Source organism: Phocoena phocoena, chromosome 18 (assembly GCF_963924675.1).
Source record: "Phocoena phocoena chromosome 18, mPhoPho1.1, whole genome shotgun sequence".
NCBI classification, from domain to species: Eukaryota; Metazoa; Chordata; class Mammalia; order Artiodactyla; family Phocoenidae; genus Phocoena; species Phocoena phocoena.
In genome coordinates this window covers 23,340,772-23,368,721 of record NC_089236.1, presented here as the reverse complement: position 1 = coordinate 23,368,721, position 27,950 = coordinate 23,340,772, and the positions used below count along the sequence as shown (strand labels likewise).

The 27,950-nt window shown below is 43.5% G+C and overlaps 1 protein-coding gene across 2 annotated transcripts in view; it reads right to left on the bottom strand.

The window, feature by feature from the left end:
* ENOX1 (ecto-NOX disulfide-thiol exchanger 1) overlaps positions 1-27,950 on the bottom strand; it is a 214,126-nt gene that overhangs the window by 57,429 nt on the left and 128,747 nt on the right. Inside the window, exons 10-11 of one of the 2 annotated variants that reach the window (XM_065895901.1) lie at positions 9,247-9,354; positions 4,859-4,915 (exon numbers count right to left, since the gene is read on the bottom strand). In XM_065895901.1, the coding sequence (XP_065751973.1) occupies positions 4,859-4,915; positions 9,247-9,354 (165 nt within the window). The remainder of the gene's footprint in view (positions 1-4,858; positions 4,916-9,246; positions 9,355-27,950) is intronic. The other variant, XM_065895902.1, reaches the window with a different exon arrangement.

Sequence of the window (27,950 nt, the reverse complement as noted above, 5' to 3'; positions counted from 1 at the left end):
TATCTCTTCCATATGCTCTTAACATCTTTACCCTGACAAATTTAAAGACAACCTGAGGATTTACTTACTTACAGAGGCAACGTGAAAAACTGAAAAATCTTTTCTCTTTTGTGTTTTTGTTTTATTGTTGGGTGGGAAAGGTGTTCCACTAGACAGGGTAACCTTCAGTGCCACAGATTCAACCTCTTTCCAGACTGCAAATGATTTCTGTAGCTCCAGTGTGTGAGCTTGAATTATGCAAGTAGAGGAGGGGGCGGTAAAAGCTTTCCTGTAGCAGAAACAAAGAGGGGGGAGAAAAAATTCATGGAAAGCTTCTAGACCAAATTTTTCTATACGTTGCCGGCTTAAGTAGCCACTTTATTTGATCCCTCCTAGCTGTTCCTGCATTTCTTGCATCCTCTCCTTTCCCTTCCACTTTCTCGCCGAGCATATGCAGGTTAAGGATCATGGGTGGTGATACCTCTGGGAGGGAGGTACCTGGGAGGAAGGTCATCAAAAGAGATGCAAGGTGAGGACAGATATCAAATTAATTACATTCAATAAAGTAATTAATAGTAAATTTAATTTTAAATTAAATTTTTAAAGTTTTTAATTGAAGATTTTGATATCTGTTATACATAATGACCAGGGACCAGGTTAGTTATTCAGCAATCCTAGGGGTTAAGAGAGAGCTCGGAGACAGAGACCAAACGAAAAATCACAGCTTTGCTTTTGAGGAAAGAAAATTGGTTTTGGAATAACTGAAATCTCTGAAGGATCTGTACTGAAGGCTAGTTTTAAACTTGGGTATACTAAAATATATCCCGTTCCAAATACAAGGAAAAACCCGCTTCAGATCTTAAGTGCAGTCCTCTTGGAGAAAAGGCCTTTGCAACTGATCTCAGCTTCCGGCTCCAATGCTTTTAGATTAGCCTTTCAGAAACCTCTTCTCATGGGCGTGAGCTCACAGAAGGTCTTGCGCATGGGGACAAGGGTGGGCTTTGTAAGGGTGCCTCTGTTTGGGGACCTCAAGAATACTGAACAAGGTGTTGGTCAGATACTGTCCTTGCCCAATAAAATATAAAAACAGTAGAAAATAATTAGTAACTGACTGACTCTAGGTGCGGCTACGTCTCATAAGCTTAGCTCTTGAGACTAAATAGGCAAAAGAGTTACTAAGTTGCAAAACAGGACACATCTTTTTTTTTTTTTTTTCTGACACATCTTTGAGCGGCAGGTGTGCATCTGTCATGCTAACATTCTGAATGCCCAACAATTCTGTTACGTCTGAATCTCCCTGCCAGGCTTCATGACACAGCTATTAATATACAGAATCAACCAGAAACAAATCTGAGCAATGCAGACCAGGATTTATGGACGTGTTAATTACGGCATTATTTATAAAATTAAAAAAACAATAGGAAGTTAAATGCCTAACACATAGGCGCGTGGTTCAGTTAGTTCATATCTACGTTACACAGCCCTTAAGAGCCATGTCTCTGAGGAACATTTACTGACAAGAAGAATACTCATGGTATAATGAGAAATCAATAAGGTACAAAATGGAAGACACTGTGATCATATTTATTGGTTCATTTATTTATGGTTTTTTCCCCTCTGGTCGTATGCATGCACGTGTGGGAAGAACTAAAATAAAATACTGATGGTGACTATCTCTGAGTAATGAGATATTAGCTTCTTTTTCTCTACCTTTGTATACTTTTCTGTAATTTTCCAGTTTCATACAAACCTTTTCCTTCTCCAATAAAATATACTGCTTTAAGAAAGCAATTGTTAATTCTCACAAGAATACCTAGCTAAGCCAGCACCAGTCCGCTATATAATTATTATTAAGAAATGGTAATATACACAGCTCCTATCCCTGCATGTGAATAATAATAGTGAAAATAATCAATATGTCTCAGTCAGTAACCTCTGGGCCAGAAGCTTTAGAGCTCATGATCTACATTAAAATTCATCCTGTCAGAGCACTACCTACTGTATTGAATATTCTGATACTGATGCATGAAAAGGGAATTGATACTTGTCAAGGACGTACTCTGGGCCAGGTGTTCATATATGGGGTTTCGCTTAGTACGCTTCTGGATGAGGAAACTGAAGTTCAAAAAGGTCAAATCACTGAACTGACTCTGGCCACATGACTCCTCAGTGATCAAAATGGATTCAAACCCTCTCAGTCTGGCTTGAAAGCCCCCTCTCCTTTCACCACCACAGGGCTGGTGAAAACTTCAGATGACACGTAGACTTCATTTCAGACATTTAAAAATATCTTAAAATATTTTGCTAGCGCTCCGACCGTGTGGCCAAAATAACAGACCTTTGTTTCTTTTCTTTCACACAACCTAGTGGAGGTGCTGGGCAAACTACCCAAAGGAGACAACGTGACAGACAGAAAAGGGAAGGACAGGTGAATAATCCACCTACTGGGAAACGCTTGAAAGAACAGGCAATTTTTTAGAGTTGCACAAACTAGCCTAGCCCTCTGCTCGGTGAGGGAGGAGGCGGCCAGCTGAGATGTCGGGCAAGTGCTACCAGACTCCATCAGTCCACAAATCTCTCCCCGAACCCGCCCCAGCGGGCAAGAGGCTGCTCCTCTCTCCCGCTTGGCCTGACTGAACCCCATTTCTCAACCATCATTTTTGGGGGTTGATTACAAAGCACACGTCATGGATTCTAGAGAGGTTTTTTTTTTTTTTTTTGCGGTACGCGGGCCTCTCCCTGTTGTGGCCTCTCCCGTTGCGGAGCACAGGCTCCGGACGCGCAGGCTCAGCAGCCATGGCTCACGGGCCCAGCCGCTCCGCGGCATGTGGGATCTTCCCGGACCGGGGCACGAACCCGTGTCCCCTGCATCGGCAGGCGGACTCTCAACCACTGCGCCACCAGGGAAGCCCTAGAGAGGTATTCTTAAACGTTAAAAACTTTCCTCTAAGAGAGGACGACAGACCTTAAAGATGATCTCTTTTCACTCTTTCCACTTCACAATATATACCTTTTGACATTTCTCAAGAAAGAGGCTACAGACTAGATATTGTGTCAGGCCTATCTTTCCACGTTCAGCGTGAATTCCACACTGAATTCAATCAGCAGATGAGTTTGTAATCCTAACAACATCCCATGTAGTTAGAACCTCACAATTACAAAGGGCTTCCACATCAGTGATGTCATTTGCTTCTCACAGTAAACCTGAAGGAAGGAAAGGGAGGTAATGTCACCCCCATTTCACAGATCAGGAAATCAAGACATACTGCCACTTGGTCTGGCTTATTGGATTAGACAGCAGCTTCCTTGGGAGGCACAGAGGGGCTGACTCTGAGGGGGGGTGCATATGAAAGTTTCAAAACGTGGCAGTAACGTGTCTCTGGAAAACAGGATCCTGAAAAGGGGTTTTCGGGTAAGGATGGGGTAATGAAATACTGGAGCGGGAAGACAAACTCTACTTAGGTCACACTGTTGCCTGTGGAGAGCTCTGGGTGAGTGGCTTCCTTCCCTAACTTTCTGCTTTCTCAGTCCTATCTATTCTTCAAAGCCAAACCCAAATCCCACAGATCCAGGAGCCGTTCTTGAGTATCTGGCACAGAGAGACCATAATAACAGCACCTTAAGATTTCCATGTGCCTTAGCTCATTACATCGTGATAAGCTTTTGAGGTAGGCTGCATAGTCAGTTTTACAAATGAAGAAAATGAAGCTCTGAGGGGTTCAGTAGCTCGTCAAGCTGACCCGGCTGATAAACAGCAAAGTCTGGATTTCAAACTACAACAAATCACAGCGGCCTCACCTTCCTGCACATGTATCCCATCTTGTATATTGCCTGCCCACGTCTCCCTTAGCTCATCAACAGCCTTTGGTTGTAAGTTCTTTGAGGGCAGACACCAAGCCTATATTTCTTTCTAACCACCCCCTCCCACGGTTAGCAGAGCCCCATGTACACAGTAGGTTCTCAATAAGCATCATATGTTAAACATCTGTTTGGTAGGAACAGTAGTTATTAAGGGGGATTTTTTGGTACTCCGAATGTCAGGGTCTCTGCTGTATATAATTAAAACAAGAGTGAACATGGAATGTATAATTTCTCCTCCCTCTAGCTTAATCAGGCATTCATGACCATGTCTGATTCTGTGTTATGTGAAAAGAACGGCTCAGTAAGCATTTTCTATGAAGAGGATAGTCAAATACATACAGATATCAAAGAGATTTTTAAAAAAGGCGAAAACAAAACCATCCAACGTATGGAGAGACAATGATCCACATGGCGTACTGTTTCACCTGAGACTAAAGAACTTCCAAGGCAAAGAGAGTACTTGACTAATACTGGGAAATTCAAGGTACACCAAGGAGGAAGCAGAGTGCCAGGTGGGATCCTGTACCATTAGACTCTGTCTCAAGAGGACGGATGCTCTATGCAACTGATCGGGGTCAGAAACAGAGAAAGGTACGCTTTCAAGGGCTTTTCTGGGAGAAGGGGTTTGCTTTGAAACCCCTTCAGCATAGCAGCCATTTCGCTACCCTCTTCATTGCCAGGCAAACTTAATAAAAAACACATGCAGTATACAATGTATTACCCTGTTGGGTCTCATTCCATTTGCCCTCCCAACACCTCACTGGTCTATAGCTTTGAAAATATAAAGGGCTCGAATAAATTCACTGAGATGAGAATTTTTATGATAGAGCTTAGCTCAAGTACTCCTATGTCCACATCTGGTAACCTAAGCTAACAGTACCTACCATATATTAGTCATCTTAATAAGCCGCTGAGACGCAGGGCTTCTGACTTCCTTTGTGTCAAAAAGTACCACGTTCTCGTGGGCTTTCAACCAACACCAAGCAAGAAGAGCAAACACCAGGTTTGTGGTACCTACATTTGTGTCCTCATGGCTGTGGCCATTGGTCTCGACCAACTCCTTGGTACCCTTCAACTGCAGATTTTAAGAAAAAACAAAACAAAAAAACCCAAATGAATAAGTAAGCATTATCTACTAAGTGTATATCATCCTGTAAACCCTGATTTATCTGAGGCTGTCCTTTATGAAACTTCCAACAAGAAAAACAGATGGAGCACATAATTCTAACGAGTCTTCCTGAAGCCAGTGTGAGACCAATACTTTACGAAACCTGATGGCTGGCAAGAAATAAGTGGGCCTTGGTCATTATTTTTAAATAATAAAATTAGAAAGCAGTTCCACAGGCATAAAATGCATAAAATTCATTCTTAAGAATAATAAATGATTCCATTTCCTCGTTGTATTGCTATTAACTTCAACCCGGCAGTGTTTGCAAGTTGCCACCAGCTAAATGATGTTATATAACAATTATTCGAGAATTATGTTATCTCCCCTTGTTTTAACATGCCACAGTGCTACTGTACGTGTCCTCCTTGAGAACCTATTTGAATGACTGACATGGTTTCTGGAGGTCTAAAACAAGACGATTTGCTTCTTTTTGGAAAGGAAGGATTGGGAACACATCTCCTTGGTCACTGAGGCATCAGAAGAAAAGCTATCTCTCAAACGAGATTTTTAACAGTGAACATCTGAAAATGCCTCTCCCTCAGAAGGCTTAGGAGTCATCAGTTATCGGGAGATTTCTGGAAACCTTTAGCTGGCCTGTTATCCTAGCCTGACTTGAAGCAGACACATGAAGACAGAGAATAAGGGCAAAGGGGAGCAGGCCTTGCAGCTGTTTGCTGGTACTTCCTCCTGGCCTGTTATGCTTAGGAAGCTGCATCTTCTACATCCTCTCTTTTATGCCTAAAATATTCACGGTGGGATATAAATGCGTCAAGTTTGAAAGAGAATAAATGCACCACCAATGTTGATTCAAATGTTGGTTCTTTCGGGCTCTTGGTACACGTTAACATGAAAGCTTCTTTGATTTTTGTCAGGCGATCTCAGACTCCCAGCAAGAGAACCACACGCTCTCCGTGCCAAGAGAGAGCCTCTGCCAAAGCAATGGCGCCACGGAGGAGCTGAGTATGGGGCAGCTGGCTGTGGGCCAGTGGGGCAGGTTAAGACTCATCTCCACATCACGCTCCTGCTTGACAAAGAGGCATGCTGCCCTGCGTTCTCTGGGGCTACACCACTGATGCTTCTACACATAACAAAGACAAGGGAGCACAGGCAATGTGTGATACACACGAGAAGAAGAAGTGCGCCTCAGTGACAGCAGTGCCATCTGTTATCAGAGGGCACAAAGGGACTTAAAAACCCCTCTCTGCTTTCCTGTCTTAAGGTTTTCTTTTCATAGGTGTCCCTCATCTTCTCCTTTGCGTCAACCCCCTCTGCTTGTCCCACCTTGTAACTCGTGCTTCTGGGAGTGAAGAGCGGGGTTGGCTCAGAAGAAGGTTTTGTTACTTCTGCCCTCAATGGCCTGGCTCCCTGCTCTCTCCGGAGCTGCTGGTCTCCTCCAGACGGAGGGGCTAACATCTTGTCTGAGGATACCTGGGCTTGGGAACAGGCTCCAGGTGTTGGAAGCTACCACCTCTGTGAAGGACATGAAAGGCAGGAGCCAGTGGGGCCTGGTGGGACCTGGTGAAGCTGCATCTTAGCAAACAGAGAGCTTAGGGAATGAGCCTGCCTTCCCTGGGCTGAGGGCTACGCACGGTAAGGGTCTGCCCTCACAACCTGTTCCTTCTTTTCAGGATTTCCATCAAGTGGCAGTCACGTTAAAGAGCAAAATTCCACGTCTTCAGAGCAGGATGTGTCTTTTCCTGTGTGTGTGTGTGCGCGTCTATATAATACAGTAAGTCCCCTACATACGAACGAGTTCCGTTCCGAGAGCGCATCTGTAAGTCCAATTTGCTTGTAAGTCCAACAAAGGTAGCCTAGGTACCCAGCTAACACAATCGGCTATATAGTACTGTACTGTACTGTAATGGGTCTGTAATACTTTTCACACAAATAATACGTAAAAAACAAACAGACAAAAAATAAAGAAAACATTTTTAATCTTACAGGACAGTACCTTGAAAAGTACAGTAGTACCAGCTACGTCACGGCTGCTTTTACGCTTGCTTTCGGACATCCTGGGCTTGAAATAAAGATACTGCACGACTGCACTCTATACAGTGCTGTACAGTAAAGTACGCAAAAGCACGACCACTTGTAGAGGATGCACACAGGTGACAATGTACGCCAGACACGTGAACTGACTTATGTGATTGGACAGGCGAACGCACATTTACATCTTCGGAAGCTCTCAACTCGAAGGTTCGTATGCAGGGAACTTACTGTAGTAAGAGTCTAGGCCCAATCAAATCTCTGGGGGTGAGGCCATCTGTTTAGGCCCTGTCTATGCAGGCACTGAAAAGGTGTTTGCACGTATAGCTACTCTACACAAGTCCAAAGAAAGCTTTCTAAGGCATTGTTCAGAGAGGCAGAGGTGTGTTTTTAAATGTATGTCTGTGTGTGGCGGGAAGCTACAGGGAGACGGAAGGAACGTGTCCACTGCCTGCTCTCATCTACAAGGATGACAGGGGCACCGGGCAAGGGGCTCTCGGGAAAACAGTCTGGTGGCGAACAGCACCCAAATGCATTTGGCTGCCGTGGGCTCTCTTAAGCTTATGTATTCTCGGTGCCTTTGCTTGACAAGGGGCCATCCCATTACCACAGCAGATTTAAAAATGCTTCCTTTCCAGTCATATTTCCTAGGTTTTTAATGATTTTCGTTGTTCTGAATCTTGTTCATGTTCCCCATTTATCTTTTTTTTTTTTTTAAGTAATGGAGAATGAAGTGTGATGCTTTACCAAAGCCTGTGTACGCACATTGCTCTTTAAAAACGCATGCCATGACGACAAGGATATAGCAATGAATTCTGCAAAACTTAGCATCTATTTTTATGACTGGAGTTTGGATTTTGAATCAAAATAAAGGATTTGAGTCATTTAGAGACAGGAATTCACCCCTCCTCATCCCAGTAAATCAAGGAGGCAGAGAGAGAAAATGTAAAACAACAAAGCTCAGAGCTACGTCTGTCCGATCAGGAGCAAATCTGGACCACATCAGCTCTACTTTGTTGAAAGCCTTTGAATAATGTAAAAGAAGAAAGAACAGTGACTGCAGGTCTCTTAGACAGTAGGTCATTGTGAATTTAGCCATCGATATTTTTTCAGTTCAATCTAACTTATCCAAAATCATATAATGTAAGCCTCAGTCTAAGTTACTGAATCTATCTTAATCGTATAAAGGTAACGATTAGCTTTAGAAAGCATTTTCCTCCAAAGCTATAAAAGCTTATAAACTATCTAACATCTTCACTTTTCCCTCACAATTCACTTATACTTTTAGGGGAAAGTGACTGACAATATATTTTGAGTCCAAACCATTAAAAAGTTAAAAATCACTTGGAAAGTGACTGAGTCACAGCTGACTAGGCTCGCACTCTTCCAACCTCATAGTTTTTTAAAAAAAATCACTTTTGAAGTTATATATGTTGTACAGAGGACCTCCTCATATACCATTGTGAGTGAAAATTTTAAAGCAACCTAAATTTGACTACCCCCAAAGGGCTACGGGTACTATAGGTGATGTTTTTTTTCCCCTTCCATTTGCCATTCATTACATCATGGGCAGCACGCGAAGGCCAGAAATAGGAAAGCATTTCAAGAGCTTTCTCAGCTTCTCGCGTGTAGATACTGGGCTTAGATTTCACTCAGCTGCCGAGTGATCCATCTCACCCTGCTGTAAGACGATAGTTTCAAATCTACTTATCAATGTCAGGCCACACTTTAGTATCAAAGAAAGCCAGGGTGAAACGTTCAGATTTACAAACTTCATATGAAAGGTCTGTTGCTCACCCTGGTTAGATAAGTGCCCTGATGCACAGGGGAGAGATTTTTTTAAATGTCGCTATGAATCAGTCCTTCTGATTCAGATGTCTGCAGGAGGATTGTGGGCTATGCTAAACTCATTTTCCTTGCGATTAGACTTAAAAGGAAACTAGCTGCTTGCTGTGAAATTTATCTGCATTGCCAATGTTTTAAAACTTTATCGAAATTCGTTTGTCTTCTGGAAGAAACGTTCACACATCGCTGGGGGGCTTGGGTGGTCTAAAGAGGCACGAGAGTGAAAGCAGAGATGCTGCACATGAGATTATAAATTCTACCCAGCAAAGCTGCTAAGAGGTGGGGAGGGTCCAGGCTGGTCACTTCCAAGATTAACTGCAGCACTGTTTGCCTGTGTGTCGAACACGGGGGAGGCGTGTGTCCGTGTCTGAACTAATTCACGAGGCAGAGCTGTTGCATTCACTTACTTGTTCCTGGAGGACTTTGAGTAATGCCTGTGTGTGTGACTGCTCTTCCTTTGCTTGTTCCAATTCTGACTTTTTGTTGTTTAACTCCTCCTGGATGGTCAGCAATTGCTGTGAAAAGGATATTTAGGATAAGTAGGATTGAAGGCCAATGGAATACGGTAAGATATTGAAAACAACCATTCCAAAACACGAGGGAAAGGTTTGTACGTGTCTTAAAGCTTAATCCAGACTTCAGTTGACGTTTCTGAAATGTCTGTTTCACACACACCCCCCCCGTAGTGGAACGAGTGTGCAGATAATGCCACAGTATCAGGCTGTTTGTGACACTGATGCACGACGCTTGTTCCAGTGTTTGTGAAGGCACCTTTATATTCCTTTAAACAGATGCGTATCTGTAAAAATATGTAGAATAGTGGTAAGAAACTAAGACATTGACAGCTGAAGAAATTAAATCATAAAGACACTTAAAATAATGAGTCAACTTGTCCGAGGTTACATCATTTTACATATGACCCTAAAGCTAGCTTTACAGTAGCTCTGTAAAGCTGCTTCACCAGGTGGCTGGGAGCACAAAAGAGCCTTTTACCTTCTCTGTTATGATGGTGATGTTTTATTAGATCAGCAGGACTGAAGTCCAAACTGCCATCAATGTATCAGTCGAGAAAACTGCTGATACAAGCTGTCAAAACACTCAGCTATGGCCTGCACCGTTGTTTTGAAGCAGGGCCACTGAACGCATTGCTGTGAAGCCTTGAGCGCTATTTGCCCTATCAACTGTAATGCATGGGAGGCTTGCCTGGCCTGCCAGGAGGACGGGGCTGCCCAGAACTAATTCTTTGGAACATGGTTATGTGCTAATATATACACAGGCTGGAGAGCACATTCAAGAGCTTCGAAACAGGCCCCGGAAGCAGCTATGTCGTATTCAGAGCTTCTTGACAACAAAGGGCTAGTCTGCAAAGACGGAAGTCTGTTTCTTCTGCTCCTGCACGCGACAAGTGCTGCACTAACGATACGAGAATGTCAGTGCGTTCCTGCCACGAGGGTAGCTGTCTCCACACCAAGGCTGTGACTTCTGGGGCTGGACAAGCTGGCTGCAGAGCTGCCTGGCCAGTTCTGAACTATCAAGGCCGGAATAAACACTGGCACTGGATTCCTGACGCTTAAAGTTGCCAAGTGGAAGGATTAACTTAAATCTTCAAAACTGCTAGTTTTGCGGTACGTGGTCGGGGGAGGAAGTATTCAGAAAAACACCCTGTGCCTTAACCCCTGGGCTTGCGTGTCCTGCTCCCTCGTCCGGTGCTGGCTGTAGGTTTAAGAACCTGCTTTGGTCCCCCAGCACAAACAGTGATTTCCTTGCAGTTTTCAAAACACTCAGCGCCCCTTATTTTACCACCTGCCCGTATCATACTCACATATGATGCAATACACGCAACCCACACGGGCTCCCTTCACGCGTTACGTGATTCCATCGTGCACCAAGTGACCAAAGTGCAGAAACCCGGGGGCCATATTGTACTCTGGCACCGTGATAAGTAATGAAAATGACCATTTCCAAACAGTGGGGCATGACCCTGTTTCTCTATTCTCATTCATGACCAGCCCCAGAACAGTTCCGAGGGGATCTGGTGCTCTGACTTCCACGATGCCGAGTGGATTCTTATGTCATTAGACAATTTCGAATCCACTCCTTAAACCTCCTTTAAAAATGAGCCAAATGAAGGACAGGAAATTGTCTTCAAACATAGGTAGCTTATGTTCACTCAACTGTAGCACTCGAAGTAGCAAAATTTAGAAACGACTGATGTCCAGCAGAGGGGGACTGGCTCCGGTAACGATGGTGCCTCTGTACAACGGAACACCATGCAGCCATTAAAATGAAGTTGTGCAAGTGTCTCTGGACATGGAATTAACTCATGATATACTGTTCTCCACATGAAAAGTTCAGGCTATGAGAGGGTTTCACTGAATTTTGCAAACTATTCATAGAACTGAATCTGGATACTGTCTCTGGGTGAGTGGGCTTATGGATCTTTCTGTTAGTTTTGCTTGTAATTTTCTGGTATGTCTGTAAAGGAGCAGACACTGCTTTAGTAAGAACAGCAACAAGAGCAAACAGATGAACTTAATTAAGGTTGGGGAAAGGACAAAGAAAGGAAAACCACTTGGACACAACTCTCAGCTGTTTTTACCAACACTGTGAATAGATCAGAGGGGAAGTGAGAACTCCACTGAGTCTGCCATTTCATCCACACATTTACAACACTGCTTCATGCTATTAAAACGTGCGTGCGCTCGTGTACATACACACACACCATTCCCCTGACCTCACTTCCCATGTAAGCTTCCATCCGTTCTCACTGTTCCTTGGAATCACACTTTTTTTTTAATTTAAAAGTGTGATTCCAAGGAATCATCCCCAGTTCCTTTTCTTCTCGTATGTAGGCAACCGCTTTCAACGGTTTCTTTTTTATTTGAATGTGTTTTTCCAAAATATATACTGTTGTTTTGAGAGTATGCATTTGTATGTTAAGTGATAGTGTTCATATTTCTTGCTTACTATGTTTTTAAGATCCATGTTGATACATATATATATCTAACTATCGCTTCTGGTGGCCGCATACTATTTTACGGGATACGTCCACCCAGTTTTACCTATTCCACTCTCCCAGTGAAGGCCACTAAGATTATCTCCAATTCTCCTCCCCCTGTATAAGGCTGTAGTGGGAGATGCTAATGCTCGTCCCTATGGACCCGAGGGAGACTTGCCCTGGTGCATATCCAGCAGTGGAGCTGTCGGTCATGGGGCATGCCTGAGGAGTTCACTGCCAAAGCTGCATCACAGAATGGCTGTACTAGCCTACCCGCCCACCAGTGCTATAAGAGTTACTGTACCCCACACCCACACTAACACTTTGCATTATCCAACTTTCTAACCTCTGTCAGTCTAATAATATCAAGATTCTTCACCTTGGGACTTGCCTGGTGGTCGAGCGGTAAAGAATCTGTCTTCCAATGCAGGGGATGTAGGTTCGATCCCTGGGTGGGGAACTAAGATCCCACATACCACGGGGCAACTAAGCCCACCTGCCATGGCTACTGAGCTCGTGCTCCTCAATGAGAGAGCCCTGCGTGCCGCAAACTACAGAGCCCGTGAGCCACAACGAGAGAGAGAAAACCCGCATGCCACAACTAGAGAGAAGCCCGTGAGCCGCAACGGAAGATCCAGCGTGCCTCAACGAGGACCCCGCGTGCTGCAACTAAGACCCGATGCAGCCAAATAAATAAATTAATTTATATATATTTTAAAAAAAGATTCCTCATCATTGAAAAATCTCATACTTCTCTGACCCCCTGGGGTTTTATGCATCTCACATGTCTGCCAGCTTTTGAGGTTTACTGACACTTCTTAAAGGGAGAGTCAAGGGTAGTGGTTCTTAAATCTGGAGAACTTTTCAAACACACTTATTCCTGGGTCCCACAGAAGACCAATTAACTCAGAATATCTAGGGGACGGACCCAGGCAATAATATTTTTTAAAAAAACCTCCACAGGGCTTCCCTGGTGGCGCAGTGGTTGAGAGTCCGCCTGCCGATGCAGGGGACACGGGTTCGTGCCCCGGTCCGGGAAGATCCCACATGCCGCGGAGCGGCTGGGCCCGTGAGCCATGGCCGCTGAGCCTGCGCGTCCGGAGCCTGCGCTCCGCAGCGGGAGAGGCCTGTGTACCGCAAAACAAACAAACAAACAAAAAACCTCCACAGATAATTTTAATATGCAGCTGGGAAGGAAAACCACTGTCTCTTTAAATGCTTATTTAATCCTGCTACAACGTTGCTTCTGTCCAGAGTACCCTACTCAGACTCTGCTCTTACTAAAGTCACTAACGCTCTTCTAACGGCCAACTAGGATGCCAGGTTCTGTTTGCCTTGGCATGTCCTCTCTCTCCAGGCGATCCTGTTCACACCCATGGCTTCAACTGCACGGGCTCGGCTCCCGCGCTCCTGCTTTTCAAAGCTGACCTCACAGCCTCCGCCCCTCCTACTGCCCACCAGACCCTTTCCCTACAGTGTTCCAAACTGTGCTTACTATGACCCCTCCCCCACAAGGCTAATTCTATTCCCCTGGTAACCAGAGTGAAAACCTTGAGGTCCATGCCCGCCCTTGCATCACGCCCACAACCTCTCTGCCCGTTCCTCTGCCTTCTCTCCAACCATCTTCACTGTCACGTTTAGGATGAGCAGCTCTCTTCTGGATCTGCTTTTTCCTCCTGTCGTTCACCCTACACTCCTGAGAAAACTGAATCAAAGTGCTCTTGTGCTTAAGAAATACCATCGATCCCCCGATCTCTACTGGACAAAATCCAAACCACTGGCTGTGTCGTCCTTCCCCAGCCATGCCAGGTCCTCTCATGACTCTGTGAAAAGCTCACTACCCGGAATTCTGCCTGGCAGCTTCCTATTCATTTTTTAAGCCAACTTAAAGAATGTTTTCGGGCTGACGTCAATCCATATGATGACTTTATACGATAGAAAAGAGCCCCATCCTCTAGGTGGACAGGACCCTTCAGTAAGGCACATGGTTGGGCAGTACAGTAGGGGCTTGATTTCAACCCCTTTCACCCATCTGGCCTGATGCCCTTGTCCAGGGCAAAACCTGCAGAGCTATAAGCAGTAGGCTTGGTTTCTTCCTCAATAAAGACCCCCTCTGATCACCCAAGCAAAGTGAGCTGTTCTAACCTCCACGCTCCAAAAGCACTTTTATACGATATATTACATTTCATAGATATCTCCCCAACGAGCCTACATCCACCAATGGTAGGGTCAATAACTGGGTGACCTCTAACACACGGCAGGTGCTAAATGAATGAATGAGTAAAGAGGTGAATGAATGCTTGCTCTGGTTTCCCCAATTCTATGAGATTAAGCCACGATCTAGCAAAAAAACAAAAGAAAAACAAAAAAAAACCACACACACACACACACACACACACACACACACAAAAGCCCAAAACGAGAACAACTACCTGAGGATCTATCACTGGGTAATTTATTGTTCTAGACATATGGGTATATGAAATCTTCAGAGGAAAATAGCACTTAAGACATTTTGATTCTTTACTCTGGAAGTTCTAGATACCATCCTTAATCTATAGGGTAGTATTTCTTTTTTCTTTTTTTTTTTTTTTTTTGTGGTACGTGGGCCCCTCACTGTTGTGGCCTCTCCCGCGGTGGAGCACAGGCTCCGGACGCGCAGGCTCAGTGGCCATGGCTCACGGGCCCAGCCGCTCCGCGGCATGTGGGATCCTCCCGGACCGGGGCACGAACCCGTGTCCCCTGCATCGGCAGGCGGACTCTCAGCCCGGGAATATTTCTTAAAAGTCTAAGAAAATCCAATCAGTGAATTTATTATTATGTAATTTCTTCCCCATGTTCCACCAAAAAGCAAACAAATAAACCAAAACCACCACTAGAGGAAAAACAAAATAAACGCCCCTGGACTATTTTCCGCATTCTTTCCAATGAATTGTTTCTTTTGTTTACAAAAGGTAAACTCACGGATCTAACATTTATGGATTCAAAACCGTGGTGATCCGAAACTGTGATTGTTCACATGACTAGATGTCTTATAAAAACAATGAGATAGTCTGCAACTAGATAATTTAAGTCAGCCTTTCTGGTCCTTTTTCACTTGAAATCTGTGAGACTGTATAATATTCTTTCCAGTTTGAATTTTTAAGTTCCAGAGTGCCTCAATTACAGAAGTTCACAGGCAGCTAGAACTTAATCGGAAGAGCCTCTCGGCTGGACCGGCTGACTGCAGCGCAATTTTAATTTAACACTGGGAAGTGTGGCATTAAACAGATGCACTATTACATTTTTGGTGGTTACAATTGAGTGTGTGCCAATTAGGCAATTATCCATACGCCAATCAAGTGCAAACACTCTGGCGGACAGAAACAGGTAAATAAATGCCGAACCTGACACATCTTCATATTTCCAGGCCACTGATTTAATAGGATCATTTGTAATGCTCTTTGGGGATGGAGACTTCCGTGTGTAATGGGTCTTTCTCTCTGACAAATCCGGAGAGCATTACCAGTGTTATCTGGAGCCCCAGAATAAGTGAGGTCACGTTTCCATGTTTACAGATGGGCGATTCATAGGCACCCAGAGGTTAAGTCATGTATCCGAGGCCACGGTATCAGGGAAAGACCTACCACTTGCACAACTCGATTTTCCTACTTCATACTGTGGTTTCTACCCTGACAACCACACTGATCCGTCAATTTGAAATGGAAATCAGGACATGCCAGACTTAAAACCTTCCTAGCAATGACTTCTACCTACGCATTCACCATTTCCACTTAAGACCGAGGCTGCTGGAGACGTGCCTTTGTGTATCCTTCTGTGAGTGCTGCGGTGGATTTCACTTTCCGTTAAAAACTGTAACCCTTTCCTTGTCTTTTCCCCTTAAATTCTATAATTTTGTCACTGAGGTCAAGTCTCTATATAGCTAACATATCAGATGAGCTTAGATTCCATGAAAGCCCCAGACTACGGAGCAGATTCTCTGTATGAAAGAACACCAGCAACGTCTCATGACAAGCTGACACTCACTGAATAGTGCCACCTCAGGAATCTCTTGCAGGACTGGTGAGCTGCTTGGGGATGGAGCTGCTGGGTGGCATGAAACTGAGAGCATCTGACTTTGTGTCTTCCATGGCGGTGGAGGAGTACTCTTTCTAAATCACGGTGGCGGCAGGTCACGTGAACTCGTGCCACTAGGTAGATATAATATATACCGATAGTGACTGACACCTATACACAAACACACACACACATTTTCTCTCTTTCCCGCTTCCCCTCATTTCAAGATTTCCCCAGCGACTGGCTCTATGTTCAGTTCTTTTAAAACAATCCAGTAATATTCAATTATCAATCAATCAAGCAATCATTCAGTTATCCGTTCTTTCAATCATCACTTATCTCCTAAGTACACGGTGCTGGGCTAGACAGTATGCAGGACACGGAGGAAACAAAGTAGACTGTCCTCAAGATACCGGGTCACGAGGATGCTAGTCTATCCACTAAAATGAATTTAGGGTGGCACAAAATACTCTAATAGTGGCTACAACCAATGTGGTTTCCCTAGGAGATTCTTGGCGATCAGTTCAGGTGTTAGGAGAACATGAGCTCAGGGGATCCATTTTGAATCAGACCTTGTTCTCTACTCATTAGAAATGAGCCACCAAATACTAATGCTTGAGGTCTGGAAATATTTGAGCCCATACAGTGTCATCAATTTTTAATGTGTTTTTGCTCTTTTGATTCAGTTTTAATAAATGTTACTCCATCTCGATAACTTTCCTATAACTTCGACGCCCTACTTAGTGGGATAAGCCTTTAAAGGCCAGTAGGATATCGCCTAAGGAAATGAGGTCTGCTGGCTTCCAAAGACAGTTTTCCACCAAAGGCCAGGGTGGGTGTGACTATGTCTGGACAGACCAATCAGCAGTTGTTTTAATGTCCAGACCGTGGGGCGACGCCTGCGGGCATCCAGCATCACCATGTCTGCACACCTTGTCTCCAACCCCATTACTCCGTGTATTTCAGCCTGCTATCTGAACCCCCCTGGTGGCCAGTTCTGCCAGATCCTTTTCATCTTGTCCTGCTACAAGGTGAGGGGATCCGCTCATTCGTCCCTTCCTCCTTGGTGAGATCCTGCTACCCAAACACAGCTCCCTGCTTCTGCTGCTTTTCTCCCCAGGCTCTCCAGACCTTCCACCCCTCAGGCCTGCTTTGCTTCTCACAGACTTCAGAACCACTTAGGAAGGGCAGCCGCGCTAGGTCCCACTGCTGCAGTCTGCCTGTTCCCACCTCACGTCTAACACTGAATCCCGAGCCAATCCCTGATTGTTGGGAAAAGCCTGAGATGTAAAAAATCAAGTGCATATTATCACAACCTAAGAGCAAGGCTTTGCCTAAAGGCCAACACATCTAACTATTCCTGAGAAAGGAGAGAAACCTGGCTCAGGGGAAGGACAGTCATTTACTACCTGGTACTCACTACGTTCACTTTTCTCCTTGGGAAAAAAAGAAAAAAGATGGAATTGAACTAGTTTGAATTTTTTTGTCGCACGAGGTGGTAAAACTACTCCAAATTTATTCTTGTTTAAAATGTCATCTGCTTCTACCGGCGGATGAAACTGCGCTTCCATTTATATCAAGGTCCGAGGGTGACCAAGCCTGTGGCCTGGTTTATCCATCCCAGTGCCTCCCTCTCTGCCAACAGCTCAGTGACCCCTGGGGGAGAAACATCTTTTGGAGAGAACCCCACCATTTAGATGACTGATAGCAGGAACACCAGATCATAGGAATGAAATTGTGCTCAGGGCCTGATATCCTATTACACCAGGCTATGCATATTTAATTCCTTGGGTCTTTCCTCATAAATCAATTCCTTCAGGCCCTTAATCTCGTCAATATCTTTTCTGATATTGAATTTTAAATGCCATTCTCATTGCTAGGTAGAAAGGCAATCTCTTACTCGTGATGGGATCAGGTTTCATTTACAACTGAGAGACGCTTGGAGGAGCCCGGCCCTGTTCCCTGACCCTGCTGTTAAGATCCTAACGTTGGTCAGAGACAAACAGCCCAGGCGCGGGTCTGACAGGGCTGGCCCTCCAAGAGGTCAAGACAAGGAACCCTGGGGTCATGCCTACTGGTACCCTGGGAGCCTGGGACAGCTCTGGGAGACTGGGGAGAAGGCAGAAGTAAGTGTTTTCAAGGGTTTGGATCCTCAAGAGGGTCCCTGAGACATGAGGCACCCTGCCACCCACCCAGGGCGGTGTGCTCTGACAGGGGTTCCCTTCTCTGAACAGACGAGCAAGGGCCTGACCGAGGACACACACAGTGTGCATACACTGGAGCAAGACCTCACGGGACGTGGGCGAAGGGAGGCCACGGGCCATGGGTTCTCTGGAGGGGAAGCATACAACCCGGAGAGCAAGGGTTTGGAGCTGGAATGTTTCCAGGTTCTCTGAGGCTGGCCCCTAACACTGGTGTTTCCCCTGCTACAGGGTAAGGGAAGAATCCCTGAATTCCATGAGCTGTGCAAAATTCCCGAAGGGAAGCAGGAGCGATAAATGTAAGACTTCAAGAGTGACCGAGAATTGGGTAACGCAGGTAACCACCGAGGTGCAGATCTGGGGGCCTAAGTCTGCAGGCAGTGGAAGGACTCCAAGGGCGGGGCTCTGGGCGCTGTCGCCCTGGGGCAGGAAATAAGCAGGTGCCACTGCACAAAACTTAATGGTAATCAAACTAAACGAAGGTCCATCTGCTGATTATCAGCATGCACCGGCAATTCTAACATAATCAATGATAAAATCCTTTGTTCATCTAAAGCCTAACCAATTACTGGCCTTACCGATAAGAGTCAATATACATGTGCAAGCTTCAAATGAGCAGTTTCACTTCTTACCCTTTAATAAACATACTCGATGTAGAAACGAATTTGGAAAATGTCAGTATCGCAGTCTGCTCCCACCCTCCCCCTCCCCCACCCCCATATGCTCACACGGGACTCAGCTACACCCAGTTTTTGGATTTTGAGCTTGTCTCAGACACAGTGTCTCCAATCCCTGTAGCACTACATGTATTCTTACATTTCTACAGTAGATTCGAAATAAACAATGCTGGCACAGTTATCGCAAAGACTGAGAGCTAGAACTGAGCTACTTCATTCCACAGGACCTCTTAAAGAATTTTTATGCCTAAAATTTGAAACAGGGAAACATGGTGAGAACCATGAGTTGTATTATTTTTGTTGAGTGCAAATTTTAGTTCTTATGTTACATATTTTTACTGAATTTTAATAGTTTTCAAGTTGAAATGAGTTCTTTCAGAACTGTTGACTGTTTGCCTTAAAACTAAAGGACAGATCAAGAAAATGTTATCAAATCAGTGGTACTGTTAGTAGTTGCCTAAATTGTGTCTTTTGCATTTGGGTTTGTTAAGATTCACGTATTTACTGGACAATTATTTACAGACTGTAATATATTAACTATAATCAAAAGATCAAAGTTCAAACTGTTAGGTGGGTTAAAAAAATTATTTAATAGAGTTGTGATTTTTTCCTTACATTGTACTATTTTATTTAAAAATGTTTTTACAGGCATAATTGTATGTGAAATTCAATATAAGAAAAATCTCACTGTATTTCTTTCTTGGCCACTATTATTACTTGTTTCATTTCATGATTATTACTGAAAATAGTTTTGTCCTGTAGCAGAAGAGGATGTTTAAAAAAGGACCCCCTCGGAGTGTCAAGTTACACTAGGCACACCCCTGGCACGAAGCCCAGTGTCTGGGCAGGAGAGGAGATAATGACCTTGGGAGGGGAGAAATATGTCATCAGACTTGGTTTTAGAGACCATTTCCTTTACTTGGATATCCTCCTGGGAGGGCCTTGTGTAAAAGACAAGATACCCTTTGGCATTTGTATAATCCAATGGGGTTACTTATCACGATACACTGTACCCCAATAAGGCAACATTATTATGAAAAGAAATACAGCCAAGGATTGGAGAAAAGGCAAAAAAAAAATAAGCCCCAGGTCATTGTTTCAAGGTTAACATGGTTAGCTCTATCGCTGACTTGCTGTGTGACCTCAAACAAGCCACTTTACTGCTCTGGTCTCCTCTTTCCCTCACAACTTTCTCATGAGGAATGATTTATCATTTGCAAAGCAACACATCAATTAATGTCTTGCTTACTGAACGCAGGAAAAGAAGATGCAAAAGTGGCTTAGAAGACTCAAAAACCCATTTTCTCTTCTTCAGATGATTTTCTTTTTAATAGCGTGATTTGCAGTGTCGTTTCAACTTCCTGTTTTTCACTTCCCTCACATGTTAAATAAAGATGACAATACTCACGAGTGGGACATTATGAGACTGAAGAACATCCATTAATATGTGAGGCTCCTCAATGGCAAAGGGTACTAAGTTAAATGAAAGGGCTGTTACTATCCTCTTTGCAAAAATGGACAGACTAAGGTCAAGTGAGCGGGCCTTACATGAGTGGGCACTCCTGGGGATTAATATTCATAGCGGAAGGTCTGTTGTTCAGTCCCATCCTGGCCATGCTGGTCGTCCTCCTTCAGCCAATTTTCAAAACACAGGGCCAGCCAACTTGAATTAACACCATTCATGCAATTCCCAAGAGAAGGTGTCAAATGTGTTGCTGAAGTAGGAATATAAATCAGTGATATTCCCTCCGTTGCCTCTGCTGGCAATTCCACTGCAAACGATAATCCGATTTGCTGGGATTTATTTATTCTTGTCACTTTTTTTTGGCAGTTATATAAGGTGGTCATCACCCCAGCCTCTGGGCACATGTACAGCTGTTAATGTAGAAATTTAAAATATTAACATGCTTTCCAGCCAGGTTGGCCCATTTACTTCAAACAAGAACCTAATTGCACAGCTGGGTCTTGCATTGTGCCCCAAAGGCCAAAAGAGATTTGTTCTTTTTCTGCAGGGTTTATAACCCAGTCACGATCAGAGCTTATAGCTAGAAAACCCTTTATGGGTGACTTGTGACCAAAATCCCGTGGTCACCTCTGGAGTTGGCTTATGCAAAGTGATCTGGGGCTAATTCAGTTCAGCCCGTGGAGAGCCAAACCATGCTCTTTCTGGCATCAGTAACAGATACTACCATCATCAGTGACCACCCTGACTGCAGTTTTAGGAAAGCAGCTTTTGACTTAATGGTTACAGAGTAAAAACGTGGTTTTGAGAGCTTTTAGTTGAATCCTAATTGGTGAGAAAGTTGTAATGATCTAACATGTAAATGAAGAGAGAAAATACAGCTGAAAGTTCTATCTCTACATCAGCCACAGATGTCTGACTAAGGATGGACATGGGTCATCACCTATGTTGCCTAACTCTTGATTAATGGTAGAACTTGAGTGAAGCTAATTCAATGATAACAATCTTCCCAATTTTCCTTTGTTAGTGCAAGTTGACGTTTTTATGGCTAGGAGACTCAGACATCTAGGGGCAGGGTGAGGAGAGGAGAACTGTCCCTGAACCGAGTGCTTTGAATCTTTAGTGGCTCTGCAACAAGGTTTGCAAATAATGGGCACATTCGTCTGTCACAGAGAAGGTGTGAGGCAGAGGATGTCTGCTCGTTCCCTGAAGTCTCCACGTTATTTTAATACACTGGGGCTGGTCTGGGACCCCTCATTAGGAGTCTCAGAGTAACCAGAACCTCGTGGAGCTCTCCAAGTTTCACCTGTTCCCTGTTCCAGAGCCAAGCCCTGGGGAGACAGGTGAAGGCCTCACCAGATAAGGACAGTCTCCCTGAGGGGCTTTAACCACCTGCAGGTGGTCTCCGTGGCAGTAACTTAGCCTCTGGACTATCTCAGGTTTGCCCAGTCCCTGAACTGCAGACTGCATTTAAGGAAGAAAACAAAACCGCAGCAACAGTAGCAGCAGCTGCAAGAGAAAAGCTCAACAGAGACTGACTGCCATTGTGAAATGTGCCACATATTCTTAATATCTGGGGCTGAGATCCATTGGGTAAAATAAAATAGAGCACCACCCATTTTGCATAGATCTCAAGGATGCAGACAGAAAATTACCATTTTAAACCAATCTTCTCTGCTTCTGCACCATTAAACATAGGAAGCACTAAAGAAGTGAGTTGAATCACTCAGACCCTTTACAATAAATTGGGTCAGCATGGCCATGAATGATAACAGCAAAAAAGGGTCCCCAGGTATAAAAATTAAGAGAAATTAAAGCTGTAGCTCTACACTTAATATCTACCCTGTGATGATGTGTTCCTCCAGCCTTAGCAATCCTTCAACTTGAGATCGGCGATCGCATGCAATTTAACATTACATGTGGGAAGTCTACCCGTGTCCTTTTAATGAAAATTTCAATCACAGGTTTTGCTGAAGTCAGCTGAAAGGCCAGCTTCTAACAATGATGGCACAGAAAAGATGATCTTGTGTGATCCACAGCTAGTTACATGTGCATTCTAGAAACAGGGAAATCAACACCAAGATCAGTGTTGATGACTTTCATTTCTTTCCAAAAGAAAGAATAGGGAGACCACATTCTTAGGGACTGCCAATAGACTCTATATAGCAGTGATTTTTACTTCCTGATGATAATTTGAAAATGTAAATCATGATACAAGTAAGTGACATAAAGCAGTTATATTCTAGTCCAAGTGATTATATCAGGATTAAGAAGGATTATGTGAGAATTACTTTGGGAAGTTTAAAGAAAACCACCTGTTTTGCCACTGAGTTCACTGTGGATAATCTTTAAGAAGATATGAAAGTTTTCTTTTATTCCAAGTTGTTCCAATCTTCATTTTTTCTGTAGTTTCATATTATGAATGGATATTCAGTGGCTATTAAAAAGACTGTATTATTCAGGTTTAACCTGTTAATGGGATTGTATCATATTAATAGACTTCTGCAACGTTGAACCAACCTTGCATTCCTGGAATAAATCCAGTTTGGTGGTTTATAAAATACCAGATTAAATTAGCTTTTAAAAAGGAATTTTAAATCTATGTTCATAAGTGAGACTGACCTGTCATTTCCACCCCTCTTTTTTACTGCCTTTGTCCTGTTTTGATATCAAGTGTACTAGGTACACTAGCCTTATGAGTTAGCTGGGAGGCGTTTCCTCCTTTTCTATTCTCTGAACAATTTTGCAAAAGGCTGGCATAATCTTCCTTGAATGTTTGGTAGAACCTTCCAGTAAATCCATTTTGGATCTGTTGCTTTGATGTAAGATTTTAAGCTTCTAACTCCAATTTTTTTATGAGATCATCCAGGCTTTCAATTTTTTCCTGATTTAATTTTGATAAGGTTTTCTTTTCTTCCTTTAGGAATTTGTTTATATCACCTGAGTTTAAAAATTTGTAGTAAAACTATTCCTGATTTTTTCATAGTTCTTCAATCTCTGTTACATCTATAGCTATAACTCACTTTCTTTTAAAACATTGTTTTTTAAGTTATTCTCTTTATGATCAGTGTTGCCAAATTTTTCCATTCTATTAGTGTTTTCAAATAGCAACATTTGGCTTTGTTGATCTTCTCTAATGTATGACTCTGTGTTATTTTAGTAATGTCTATCCTTATCTTTATTTATCTTTCCTTCTTTGTGTTTATTTTTTTTGTAATAAGGGTTGGATGCTCATTCCTGTTTCCAGTTTTCTTTTTTCACTAAACAGACATTTAAAAGTTTAAAATTTTTCCTCTAGGTTCTGTTTTAGCTGCATCCCACAAGTTTTAATATGCTGTATTTTAATAATCAACTACTTCCAACTATTTTAAAATTAAAACTCTGATTTCTTTTTAGACCTGTGGATTTAGATGTGTGTTTTAAAATTTCTAAGTATATAGAATTTATTTTAGTTACCTTTTCTGACATTGATTTCTAACAATTTTATTGTGATCAGAAAATATTATCACCCCTTTGAAATTTGTTGAGACTTGCCTTAAGGTCTAGTATGGGATTAATTTTTGTAAATGTCCCACATCTATTTGAAAAGTACAGTTTTCTGTACAGGTCCTGCCAATCAAGAGTGCAGGAGCTGAGTGCTATGTAAATGCTTCATCAACTGCAAACATCGGCAGGAACAGCAAGAAGAAGGGAATGGCAGAGCTGCTTAGGAAAATGTCCTCACCCCCTGACATCTTCTAGGGTCTTTCATTCAAAGTAGGCTTGGCATGTTGCCACTGTCCTTCAAGTATCAACGTGTGATGTAATCTCACTTTCAAAAGATTAGGAAAAACAATCAGGAAGAAATTTTAAGTACTCTATTGCCTGGTTTGGAGTCTTCTTACTACTCTTTCTAAGCCTTGGTTCCTTGATAAACGTGATAAAAATGTCAACTCCCAGGATGCAAGGCTCTTAAAGCATTTGGATAGCAGAAAACATTGAACAGAAACATTTGTGACTGCACGTACACACACTCAGCGTAAGTAAAAACACAACAGCTTATTTCCCAAGGTTGTAGTCATTCTTTCATAGCCCTGGGGCCACACCAGATGACATCAGTGACTAATAAGCTCCTTAGCATCTAATACCAGCAGAGGGCATTCACGACCCCTAAAGACAGAAGGGCTCCATCAATCCTTACACTCCAACAAAGATTTGTCAGAAATCTGGCTCTATTCAATCAATGAGATGAGATTATTATGTATTCAGGCATGAGTAGGAAGAGCAGCAGAGATTATGAATGAGGGAAGTTGGGGCTTCCCTGGTGGCGCAGTGGTTAAGAATCCGCCTGCCAATGCAGGGAACATGGGTTCGAGCCCTGGTCCAGGAAGATCCCACATGCCGCGGAGCAACTAAGCCCGTGAGTCACAACTACTGAGCCTGGGCTCTACAGCCCGTGCTCCGCAACAAGAGAAGCCACGGCAATGAGAAGCCCGCGCGCCGCAACAGAGTGGCCCCCGCTCACAGCAACTGGAGAAGGCCCGAGCGCAGCAACGAAGACCCAACGTAGCCAATCAATTAATCAATCAATCAGTCAATTCTTAAAAATAAAAAAAGAATGAGGGAAGATGGTTTACAGTTTTCAATAGCTGAGAATAAAACGTGTGGCGACTCAACAATTTGTTCTTTTCTTCATCTGTTTATTCAGAGAGCTGTTGGCTATAAATGACTAAATTAGCCATGAAAGACTGGCCTTAGGTGCCAGAATTAGTCTCTACTCCAATATCAGAAGAAAAAAGAAACTAACAGTTATTTAACATGCTGGGGGGAAATCATAGCCCCTGTGTCTCACCTCAGTTTTCAGGGGGCTAGGAGATCGATATAAATGAATGTAAAAGGAAAAGAGTCTCAGAATGCAAGCATGTGGAGGCCCAGTAAGGAGCCAAGGACCAGGAATCAGGAGCCATGAGCAGCGGAGGTGAGAAGGGAGGTTGCGGGGGTGGGGGGGATACGGCTTAGCTCAGTGACTTAAACTCTATTTGATTAAAATCAGGAAATAAGTGGGCTGGTCTAGGGGGCTCACCAATGCCCCTCCTAGCTTCAGCAGTCTGTATTCTGCAGTTCTCTTGAGGTAAAAATAGTGGTGAAATTGAGCCCATCTCCAGTCCAAATTTTATACGTAAAGCAGAATTCCCATTATCATCACATTCTACCTTGCTTTTTATACTGTGGGTGGACCGTGAGAAATGTCCAGCAAATCGTGGACTTAAAATTGAGCACATCAATCACCAGCTGGGCAGAAAAGCAGACTGAAAAGACCAGACCCATCAACTAAGACCCAAGGACCCATGAGGGAAAGGTCAGACCTTGGAGTGCTCCTTAAGTGACCTGGCAACTCTCAGAAATCTACGTGAGCTCATGTTACCCGATGCCGAGCGGTGAAACTACATCACAAACACCTCTTTTCTCCTTCTCCCTAAATGATAAATAGAAGGAGTACCTGGGGAAATTATATTGTAAAAAGAAACTCAGCACAACAGCTTTTTTATGGACTTTACAGTTAGGTCATTACCAAGATCTTCCTGAAATAAATTGTGAGTAGCACTGAAGAAATACAAACCACTAGGGAAGAAATATAAACCCAGGAGAAAAGAAAACAAGATGCACAGAGAATTAGTGAAGGACAAAATTGCCGAGTGCCACTCTGTATTTAAATGATTGAAAAATGTGTAATGCACTGGTTCAGGAAATGAGTTAGGATAAAATGTAAATCATGGGCGAAAACATATTTCTCTAATACCGTGAATGAGAGTACCGGTGCTTGCCAATGAAAGCCTTCTGACCGGAATACCTGAGCGATACCCGGCTTAAAATAAATTAAAGTGGTGGTGTGGTGGAGGACATAAAAAGTGGAATGTGTATGCATGGGGGACAGCAGAATAAATTACAAATGTAACTACAATAAACTACAAAACAAACGAAAGAAGAAAAAGGTGATAATAAAGGTGTGGAGTGTCATTTTGCTCATCTTTCATTTATAAGCACCATTTGTAATGCCCCTTCCTTGGAAACCTATAACCAGAGTTCAAATATACTTTCTCCTTTTTTATCTTCCCCAATTACTTCCAGAAAATAAAGCTGTTGTGGCCATTTACTTAGTGTGTGTGTGTGTGTGTGTGTGTGTGTGTGTGTGTGTGCGTGTGAGAGAGAGAGAGAGAGACAGAGAGAGAGCGAGCGCGAGAGCGAGATACAAAGATGAAACAGAAAGCACCGAAGCTGGAGAGGTAATTACCAAACTGAGGGAGTCGCATCAAGTTAAGAACTTCATGAGGCAGGGTCTTTTCAGTGATCAACTGAGTGAAGTGGGTGGTCTATAAAGTGAGCACCAGATTGGGCAATACATTTGTTTAAGCTTCCCTTGATGACTATTCAGGGTGCTTTGTTAAACAGAGAGGAGAAAACTTAGTCTTTAACTAACCATCTAACATCCTGGTACTGAATTCCCAATTCCACTCTTTGGTTACAAGTCCAGAAACGTTAACTGACTATGTCTGGCTAGCCCATTGGTTGATCTTTAAAACTGATAACACTACATGTTTATGTGCAAAGAGAGAAGGAGACTGAAAGAATATATGTAAATGTTAACCATAGTTATATCTGGGTAGTGACACTCTGAATGATGTGTTTCCTTTTATGTGCTTCTTTTAGGTTTCCAAGTTTTTTTGCATTGAGCATATACTCTTTTGTATGAAGAAAAATAAAACAAAAACCATAACGACAAACCTGGACCCAGAAAAACTGCAGCTCCCACCTACGCTTCTCGGCCTCTGTTTATTCTCTTACTCAGATAAAGAGGATTCTTCTCCCTCTGAGTCATTCTTCTCCTTCCTCTTTGTTTCCATGTTATATTCTTTCACCACCCCCCCTACACTTCTCCCTGTTTTCTCTTCACAGCCTTCATTTCTGATGAGAAGGAAATGGGCTGCTTTTCCTAATCCTCATGTTTCCTCTCCTAACCAGCTGCACGGAGAAAGCCCCGGAGCACGACTCCCTCGCAACCGCAGCCCAACTGGAGATGATGGATAATTACATCAGTCTGGCTGGGAGCGTGACACCTGCTATACACAGGCGGCCATGTGTGCATCCGGGTTCAGGGTTTCAGCGTGGATGAGGCTGCTTCTTTGCATGGTTAGACTATAGAGAAATGGAGTCAAGGCCAGAACACAAGGATTCATTTTAGTGTCCGTGGCTGGAGGGAGATACTACAATGGCCAAACAGTACGTGTCTGCGGCCAAAGCCCATTTTGATTTGCTGCATTCAAGAAAAGATCCATTTCACTATAAAGCTGGTACTCTTGGCCTGGAGGCAATTTCTAAAAGAGGTGGTGGAGGGGAGGGTCATTCAAAGGTCATCCACCAACTATGGCTGACAGTGTGCGGGGAAAAGCCAAGTTCCTTTATCCTGGGAATGGCTGCAAATCCCCCAAGGGTCCATATTTCCTACTGCAGACACTGGGGAAAGCGAAAAAAGGTAGAAGCCAAGCGATTTTAATGGTCTGCAGGGCAATGCCATTATTTCTACCCCTGGCTCCCACATGCGTCCATCTGCTAACCTCACTGCTTTCAGAAGAGACGATTACTAATTAGGATGCATTTGATGATCAAGTTAATTACGGGCAGAGCAGGAGCTCTAATGGTGGGCTGAAGCCTCCCAGAAGTAAACTTTATTAGGGCTTCT